The 10,000-nt window shown below is 41.0% G+C and overlaps 2 protein-coding genes across 2 annotated transcripts in view; one reads left to right on the top strand and one right to left on the bottom strand.

The window, feature by feature from the left end:
- LOC137971291 (nucleosome assembly protein 1-like 1) overlaps window positions 1-1,426 on the top strand; it is a 38,816-nt gene extending 37,390 nt beyond the window's left edge. The window contains exon 21 of the mRNA XM_068818096.1: window positions 658-1,426. Coding sequence (XP_068674197.1) covers window positions 658-693 — 36 coding nt within the window. The 3' untranslated portion in view covers window positions 694-1,426. The remainder of the gene's footprint in view (window positions 1-657) is intronic.
- Window positions 1,427-2,841: 1,415 nt separating this feature from the next.
- The window catches only part of LOC137971217 (CD151 antigen-like), a 14,192-nt gene continuing 7,033 nt past the window's right edge, over window positions 2,842-10,000 (bottom strand). The window contains exons 6-7 of the mRNA XM_068817990.1: window positions 9,387-9,470; window positions 2,842-6,893 (exon numbers count right to left, since the gene is read on the bottom strand). Of these exons, the coding sequence (XP_068674091.1) occupies window positions 6,840-6,893; window positions 9,387-9,470 (138 nt within the window). The 3' untranslated portion in view covers window positions 2,842-6,839. The remainder of the gene's footprint in view (window positions 6,894-9,386; window positions 9,471-10,000) is intronic.

Raw genomic sequence — 10,000 nt, 5'->3', positions numbered from 1 at the left:
TTTATCAGTGGTTTGAAAGCAACTGAAAAAATGCGAGTGCAATTCGAACCGTGTGGATCCCATTTTAAATCCTCGGGCGTATGTTTGAACTTTCCTTTACCATTCTTCCGCAATATTGCGCTGCACAGTTTCTTCGATTTTTTTTTAAGGTTGGGACGCGACTTCTTTGAACAAAGAACGCGATGAGTCGAGGCAAGGGTTCACGTAGAAATCCAGAACGATCATATTGTATTTTAGAGTGGTTTTGTTGTCAATTGATTGCCCTTAACTCCCACGAAACCCAAGAAGTTTCCTTGACTAGGAAGCACAGCCGCAGACGTTCAAATAACCCAATTGCAAAGCAAATGCGAGCAAATCGCAATTGTTTTTGTCTTTGCATCTGGTTGGCGTAGACTGTGGCGCGGTATTTTCTAGCCAATCCCCAATTGTTGTGCCGCAAAACCAAAGAAGGCGGGAAATTTCCTGTTGTAGTGGCCGAAGTGGAAAACCGCCAACCTCATTCCCATGTTCTCTCTCCTTTGCGACCCTGGGTCGAGGCTGGAACTCACCGTTCGGTGGTCGCCGACGACTTTTTCGCCCTCTCCGACCAAGTAACACTGACACTTGACCACGTAAAAGCCCTACTCTCATGACATTTGTCTTGACACCTTGTTGCAGGATGGAGAAAAACCCCAGGAATGCAAAAACCAGTGATGGGAAACTGACGTCAGATTTGAAGGATCGAATTGTTTGGTTTAAAGTCCGACATGACAATGGACAATGGAACATGAACTTGCTATTTATTTTATGAATACCTGCAAGTAGTAGATTTTCACAATAGCGTTAATATTCTATCACACGCGATGCCATTCACTGTTGACTCATCGAAAAAGTGCTTTCAGAACCTTGAGGCGGGTAGATGTTCCGGGTCGAAGATGTTAGTATGTCGTTTTCTCCATCCCAAGGGAGATTGTAAGCGATTTAATGTTGATCCTACTGGATTCAGTTTCGTAGTATCACATTTTGAAAGTATTCAGTGCTGCAATTTTTGTCGTGTGATCATCGCGGCTTTTTCGACTTAAATTCTTTCAAGGTGTTGCCGAAAAGCTTGCATGACATTCAAGAAACTGCCCGGTCGAACACTTTTCGTTTGATGAGCAAATAGTCTTGTTAAGGCAATTCCCACTTCTGGCCTACACTGAGTGGAAAAATAAACAATCCATAACTTAAGAGCAAGGAAAATTGATTCCCTGATTTTTAACGTGTTAACAATAATTAACAATTGCAATTTATTCTTGCGGACATTGTGAGATAAGTCAGAAGAAACTGGCTTTTAAATGGCTGTAACAGGGTTGAGCTTGGTTTCTTTTATGTCGCAAAGCCTTGCTTTTCTTCTCGGCACAGATCATTGTTTCCGTTCGATCGACTATTAAAAGCGGAAAAGTAATCCTCTTTGGTGTTGGTTATTTTTTTATATTCTTGGGCAAGAAAGCCCTAAACGCAACTTGAGTACTGATTGAAAATTAATTACTGTACTGGAATTGCTTGATGAAGTTGATGGTTGCAAATGTTAATGCAAGCATTGGGTAAAAAAAGGTAAAGTCTCTGCTACGAGCCTAGGAAGGCCCATTAGGCCGGCGCTTATCTCCGGTTTCCGTAGCATGAAGCGACTAGGAGTATTTCTACTCCCCCTGGATGGGATGCTAGTCCACCGCAGGGTTACCCCCCGCAATTTCGCCGGTACCATTTGTACACCTAGGTGGAGAGAGGCACCGTGAAAGTAAAATGTCTTGCCCAAGAACACAACACAATGTCCCCGGCCAGGACCCGAACCCGGACCAAATGCAAGCATTGGCTTAACGAAAAAGGTTACCGTTAGTGAGAGCGGTTTTCGACCGAGCGACGCGAATACACTTCGGCTCTGCTACGCTTGGTGATTGGTTTAAAAATCTGGTAGCATTTTGACAGCCAGTCGGAGGCAAGAGCAAAACCAACTGACTTGAACGCATACGTTTTCCCGCGCTTATGTCTGCCTCCTTGTATTTTATTTACGTTATATGATTGGCTCATTTGATCGCCTTCCTCCTTTGCGATTGGCCAAATTATTACTCAGGCTTTCGTTTTACGGTACTCAGTTGGGAAACCGCTAACAAATGGAATAAAATACATTTGAAATTCAATTTTGAAACAGTTGAGAAGGTGAACTACTTTGCAAGTGTATTAATCCTTGACGTGTTGTACCAACCACTATAGTTACACCGGTTTCAAGTGACGTCATCGTGATAACTTGTCAATTTGCAACCTCGTTTCCAGGGTCCTCTCTTGAGGGAGAAAGAGAGAGCATCCTGGGAACGAGTCAACTAATGAAAGATGTAAAATTTGGACCAAGTTCTCGAATTTATCGAAATTGATTGACTTGCAACATTTCTGGTAGACCCATGCCAAACGTTCCCTTGGTTCATTGCGGGCTCAGTTTTCATATCTCTCACTAATAGGCCATTTCCGAGTTTATGTCTGCCTTCTCTTCAAAGCGAGTCTAAGTGCGAAGTTTTTGTGATGGTAATTAGTTCTACTTTACATACAAATGAAAACTAATTTTCAAACAAAAACTTTGCACTTAGACTCGGTTTGAAGAGGAGACAGGCATGATCTCGGAAATGGCCTATTCGTCCTCCGGCAATGGTGTGGTACGATTGTCAGACTGGCAAGAGCAACTGTCATACTACGCATGCTCTGTGCAGTCTAGTTGAGGGGATGTTTTTTCGTATCGGTTACCCAGCAGAAACAGTGAAGTCGTTACTCGATAGTTTCGAATTTTCTCTTTAATTCTTAATACACAAGAAATATTCAAACAAATTGGAATTTTCTTTTGCAATCTTTATAATATCCCTTTGTTGAATTTTCGAACTTTCTTTTATTAATTCATTACAACAAACTTGGAAACAATTTAATTTATAAATTTGCGCGTCCAAAATCCCCGGCAGCTCGTTCCCAGGAAGTTTACACCCGATTGCTGAGAAAAGGTCCCGGGGAAGAGATAAAGTGTCCAAGTCCACTAAACAAAAAAATTCCCGTAAAATTCCTTATCCAATTCAGTACTAAACGTCATCTGCCAACAATGCGCATCAATTATAGTTACTCTATACACCTTGCATACGGCGAGAGCTACTGAAATTTAAACTGACCAATCAGAATTCAGCGAGCGGGAAAAACTGTGCTATCCTTGTGCAATTTGACGTCACGCCAACTGTTTACATTCGGATTGGTTAGATCGGTGGACATTCGCTCAGCCTTCTCTTGTGACTCTCTTGACCGTGGCTTCTTTGAACTCAGCGAGACAGGAATGACGCATTGTTCTGGCAATCAATTTGCCAATCCACTTTATCCAGTTTATGAATTGGTCTAGCATGTGATTAAAAACCAGGATCGCCTTTGAACTTTATTCTGTGGAGGAAGAAGACGTTGCTGAGTGAACATTTTTACGACGAAATCCCATGGTTTGTTCAGCACTTTGATGTCCGATAACTGAGCCGCTCTAATGAGTGTTGGGTCAATCGCATTTGGCCGTCTGACCATATGAAGTTTTTTCAGCTCTTGTTTGTGTCCATCATGATCGAACTTCAGGTGAAGCGCTATGCTGCTTTATGCCAACTTCGATGGCTTGTGATGAGCTTGCCTGCTGCCCAAATTGTTGTTGTATTTGGGCAAGATTGGTCTTATCGGGTTGGAACTTAATAGTGAGGGGAACAATTTTTCGTTCATCTGCTGTGCCAAACAACAAACAATCCTGTTGGGTGTTCCACGTGCTTGGCGAGTCTTGCACGACCATCATCTATCAGATCTGGAGTGGAGTTTTCTTTCAGTGATTACAACTTGCGATCTTTCTGCAAACATCCACGTAGCATGCAGCACTTTTTAGTGACTTCAGGATCCCCGGCCCGTTTTGCTGTTTCAAAGGGAGTCGTGCATTTTTGAGCAGTTTGTCTTCATTGCTTGTATTTTTTCGTTTGTTCCTGGTGGCGCAAAGTAACTTTGATGATTTGAAAGGACTTGAATCCTTAATTGAATTAGCGATTTTTTTAATTAAGGAACTCAACAAGTGAATGGTACACAAAATTAGGAGAAACTGTTGGTTGAATAGACAATATTTGTAGACATAATTATCTACCCAGTTTAAGTACTAAGCTCAACAAGTTGTTTGGCTCCACAAGTTTCTGTTTCAGGCCACGTACCCAAATTCACCCAGGTACTGTTGCACACTACCACAGTTCTTTGGAAATTGAATAGCTCCTTGAAAACCTGGTTGCTTGAGAAGAAACTTGATGTGTTTGTTCTCTACATTGGTGAATGCAGCCACTAACTGTCCATTGTGGATAAACTCCAGACCAACTCTTTTTTCAATTTAATCTTTGTTCTTCGCAGGGCATTAACAATGGTGTCCCTTGTAAAATGTTAGTTTAAAGAGTTTAAGTTATTTCCAATTTCATAGGGCACTGTGGTTGCCAGATTCACTTTAAAACTTATCATGGAAATGTAAATCAATGCCAGTGAAAAGTCAGTCTCTTGAGTTGTTGATAGAAAATTAATTTAAAATATGCATATTGAAACATCAAATTATTGAGGAATATTTTTTCCCCTTTTTGTGAACCTAACATACATTGCTGCCATTTATTTATTGCTTGGTCATTCAATGTCTTGATCACATCAAATAATTTATTTTTTAGGTATTGTGTATCTTTATCTAAAAACTTAACTGGTTGCTTTTTGGAGCCCTTTTGCAGCATATTTAGATAGGCAGGAAATGTTCCACATTTTATGGTAAATAGTTCTGCATAGTTTTAAGGAATATTGCGGCCTAAGCTAATTGAATATGAGAATAAAATGTGCTGTTTGACATTTTTTGAATTTAAAGACTATTAATATTGTTTGCACTTGTTTTAAAAGGCTTAAGGTTGGCACTCAAAAGTGTTCCTTCAACAATCTTATTCTGTAAAGATTACCTTGAAAGAATTGGATTAATGCAAGTTTTTTCTTCTAGCCTCTTTCCCCAGTGCCCTCTGAGAATGGAGTTGATTTGGTTTTGCCCGATGTTGAAAGATGAAACAATGCCTAAACCAGCCGCAAGGAATACTTCATGGTGCTTTTTTACAAACATGGGCATGAGGGTGCTCATAAGCATCTGAGCATTGTTTCGCATGCTAAAGTGATAATTATTATAAATAATTTGTTTATCTTAGAGAGTCTTCTTTTCCTGTTGGTCATTCAACAATTGGTTGAATAGCTTGTTTGAGCTGTTGGATAGAGGCAGAACATTTGATGAGGGCCTCCTGGGGAGAGGAGTCCTTGTTCCCTTTAGATATTTTCTTGTGTTTCCCTGTTCCCCAAATTACTTTGAAACTTGTTCCCAGCCTTTTGATCCCTAAAATTGAAATATTGGTTTTCTTCCCTTGTTCCCTAAAATATTTTGATATTGTTCCTCTGTTCCCCAGTTCAAATAAGCCATGTTCTCTTCTTCCCTCAAACCCCCGGGAGTGCCTCTTTGATGTTGATTCTCGTATTGGCCTAATAGTAATTCACTGTAGAATTGCAAGACACAGCAAGTTCTTATTTGGGAGTGAGGGAAAAGTTTTGAATAAATGTTTGCTCAATACAAGAAACAAAACTTGACTGCACCTTCTAGACCTTACTCTTTTCAGACATGAATCAGCTAATTGTCTCCACCTTTCTGGCGACCTGCGAGAGGGCAAGCTCTAGAAACTCTTCTTTAGTGAGCCTTCCACTGAAAAACTTTCCAAGTCTGGCTTTTCGGTGTTAGGGGCCGAGGTTTTTGTGCAAAATTCATCAGCGGCTTCCCTGCAGCTTCTCAAAGGTGTTCCTTCGGACAATGGTTAGTAAAAGTTTTCTAGTGCTTATACAAATTTTCGCTACTTGAAAAGGTATGTTTATACGAAACAAATATCAGCTTGACAATTTTTCTTTCCCGATACTCCATTTAAAATGCACGTGAGCGCTATTAATAGAGAGCCAGAAAACCATTTAAAACATTTTGTGGCAATTTTTTTGTCAACAAACTTGGGTTGTCGGCGAGCAGAATTCGAACGTAAGCTGTTGTGCTTTGGCTTTTATTTGTGCTTTTTCTAACTAATCTAAGACGAATTCAGGCTGGTATTTTCGAATCAAGTATAAGAAGACGGCAAAACCGTATTGATAATGTATTTATTTGGGTTAACTTCGCGAATAAAGACTTTAATCGCTTCCTTTCGACGGCGGTAGATCGACACGCACAACCGAAATGCACTGTTTCCGGTGAAAGGGCAAATGATTGACAGGATAGCACAGTTTTGACTGCCGCGCGCACTGCGGGCGCGGGTTCCGTATGCAAGGCAGTCTAACGTGATTGTTCGTCACCACACTGCACTCAATGGCAGCTAATGGCCGCCATTTTAGTATTCTTTTGGTTATTGCAAATTATCCCTTTTGGCCTCGTTCGCCCCGTTCGAGGTTAAATGTTTTTTTGAATTTTACCTTTGAAAGCGAGGCCAAAAGGGCCAATTTGCAAGGAAACAAGAGAATACTAAAATGGCGACCATTTTGAAGAAAGGTGCATTCAGTACTTCAGCTTGAGTTGCACAAAGCCAATCCTCTTCGAAGATTTTTTAGTTCACAGCTTTTCTATTATCTTTCTAAGTCTCGAGATTTCTTTTAATCGTCTTCAACACTTTTTTCGGATGAACGTACATTGAAAAGAAGTCTGTAATCACGCTTGGGAACTTTTCAAGGTACGTTCCTGAACAAAATAGAGATAATTATGCAATCACAAAGGGGAATGTCACGTCCGCTCAACTTCCTGAGGATAAATTCTAGTCGACTTCAATAGAGCAGAAGAGGCAACACGCGAAGATCATCCCTATTAACTGAAAGACACAATGAATGTTTTAGTTATGTTGTTGGCAATGATCAAAAGGTAAATTTAGACATGAAAACAGGAAGATAACGATGATGTTGACGATACCTATGATTTTAGGGAGCTTAAGCAATAAGCCATTTCCGAGTTCATGTCTCCCTTTTCTTCAAAGCGAGTCTAAGTGCGAAGTTTTTCTTAGGAAAAATTAGTTTTAATTTCATTCATCTGTAAAGTAGAGCTGATTACAATAACAAAAACTTCGCACTTAGACTCGCCTTGAAGAGGAGGCAGGCATAAATAAACTGGGAAATGGCCTATAACGACGTCCACGAGGACGAGAAAGGCAGAAAACAACATCTTTAATGAGCCAAACGAATGGCTTTCCACGCACCTGTGTTTTATATTTTGGTACGTTTCTCAAGTTGCCGTTCTTGTCCTGGCAACAACTTTGAGATGACCAAATTCGTGCTTATCTTGAGGGCGTGAGCACTCTTAACACAGCCACTCTGTTCATTTCTGGAAAGTTGGCACACGCTCAGTTCCATGGCGGATGACTTGTCATGAAACGACTAAAATAACGCTGTTATTTTTTAGTCTTTCTCACTGCCGTCGTCGTTTTCGCTTAAGATCCCAAATAATGATAATGCTGACGATGATGATAGGGGGAAGCAAGGGGGGGGGGGGGGGTTGGGTGGGGGTGCAGTGACGGCAAGAGCAAGAGCATTCGTATTCCATTGATGAGGCCTGGGTTGAAATCCTAGAGGGAACGCCATACCAGCAAGCAGGCTGAGTTTATGATTGTTTCTGATTGCACCCCTACTGCTTTTCTCCGGGTACTCCAGGACCCCCCATACCCCCCGAAGGGCCTAAACGTTTCAATTTTCTTTGACTTGAATGTTTTCGAATGTTAAAGCCGTAGTAGTAGTAGTAGTAGTAGTAGTAGTAGTAGTAGTAGCAGTAGCAGTAGCAGTAGCAGTAGCAGTAGCAGTAGCAGTAGCAGTAGCAGTAGCAGTAGCAGTAGCAGTAGCAGTAGCAGTAGCAGTAGCAGTAGCAGTAGCAGTAGCAGTAGCAGTAGCAGTAGCAGTAGCAGTAGTAGTAGTAGTAGTGGAGTGTAATGTGAAGTACTAGTTTTCTATCCATATAGACCATGTGAGCGTTAGCCTTACTCATGGGATTGGGCCCAAACAAGGACAGAGAAAAACTGGGGAATAGGCCATTTTACAGTTGTTTCCTCAGCGACCTAGCCTATGAATGGCTGCAAGGCTGCCGGTGACCTTGCATTGATACAGCCCTCACTGCTTTTATCATGTAAATTGTGTTGTTGTAATTCTAATTAGTCCATATTAATATTACAAAAGCATGAAGGTTTGTATCAAAACAGGGTCACCGGCAGCCTCGCTTCCATTCTTAGGCCAGGTAACTTAGCTACAACTGTAAAATGGTCTATTGAAAACTGGGATTTGAAACCCACGACCTTCGGGTTAGATCACCGCTGCTCTACTGACTGAGCTACAAGGTCAGACGGGAGCAGCTCGTGTCAATGTCACGGCATGAATTTGTACAAGTACAAGGAAGGGTTACGTTTTTTTTTTTGCAAACGTTGGCCGTGTAACACTTATATTTCAACAGAGTTAACTATTTAATAGGGGGAAAGCCCTATCGAAAGTATTTCCGTCCTCGTATCAACGAAGAGTAAAATACCGGCAGGTATTTTTTGCAGGTTGCAGGTTGCAGGTTGAAATTTCGTTATAACTGGAAAACCGCTGGCACTTAAAAGAAAGGTAAAGCGATAGACTTGCCGTGACTGTTACATGAATAGCTAACCTTAGGCCTAAAAACTTTTCTTTAGGCCCAATTAGGCCTAAGGTTAGCTATTCATTTAACAGTCACGGCAAGTCTATCGCTTTTTAGTGCCAGCGGTTTTCCAGTTATAATAAAATTTCAACCTGCAACCTGCAAAAAATACCTGCCGGTAAAATACTGGCCCCAGTTGTTCGAAGGGTGGATAGCTCTATCCACTGGATAGCATTATCCACTTTTGAAACAACCGAGGCCAGAAAAATCACTATCCATTGGTTAGCACGATTGGTTTCACTATGACTTATAAACTGGATAGTGATTTATCCAGCGGATAGCGCTATCCATATCGTTTGAACAACTGGGCCCTTGTTTTCTTGTTCCCTTTAAAAATTTGCTTGTGTTCCCTTGTTCCTGTAATTTCTTCCAAACTTGTTCTCGGCTCTTTGATCCATAAAATGGTTTATGTCCGCTTGTTCCCTAAGATATGATTTTGTCTTGGTTCTCACCTGTTCCCCCAGTTCAAATTAGTCATGTTCCCTCAGGTCCCCAAAACTCCTGGGAGGGTCTCAACGTTTGTCTTTGATAAGAAGGGAAAACCGGGGTACCCGGGGAAAAACCTCTCAGAGCAGAGTGATTTGATATAATTGACAAATCGTCTTGTTGAAAGAAGAGGACGCACCAGGCTAACATAATTGTTACGAACCTGAATACCAGCAATGGCTACTGCAATAGCACCAATGATAGTCAGATGGTTATTCACAAAGTCCTTTAATTTCTCTAAACAGCCCTATGACAAAAAGTAAATAAAAGTTTCGTTTACATTTGATGTAAATAAGGCACAGAAAGAAGGACTATAAGGATGAAAGCACAGCTGAGTTTCTTTGCAATAAAGCACGCGGGCTTGTGTATTTAACACTAGCGACCGACACTGAGGTAAATAGTTGTTTTAGTATATACTAAAATAGTGAGATAATATCACGCAGAAAAAGATGATTTATTCCTGCAACGTTTACAATATTTTCGGGCGCAAATCCCACGAGAGTTGGTCGGAGGTGAATGGTTAACAATCATTCCATGCGCGCACGTTGGATATGAGATGGTAAATAACCGGTCTCATATCCAACAAGCGCGAATGGAATAACTGTTTTGTTAAATTTTCATTTCATTCTGAACTTTTTAAATTACAGAACGACAAGACGTTCTCTCAGTTTTTACAAAAAGACCGACGCAATCAGTTTCCATATAATTTCATTACGGTATATGAGCTGATAACCGAGATCGAGTGAGCCAATCACCACGCCACATACGCAATTAATA

The sequence above is a fragment of the Montipora foliosa genome, chromosome 9, assembly GCF_036669935.1.
Source record: "Montipora foliosa isolate CH-2021 chromosome 9, ASM3666993v2, whole genome shotgun sequence".
Lineage (NCBI taxonomy): Eukaryota > Metazoa > Cnidaria > Anthozoa > Scleractinia > Acroporidae > Montipora > Montipora foliosa.
The sequence above is the reverse complement of the archived record's forward strand: the minus strand, read 5'-3'. Positions and strand labels throughout refer to the sequence as shown.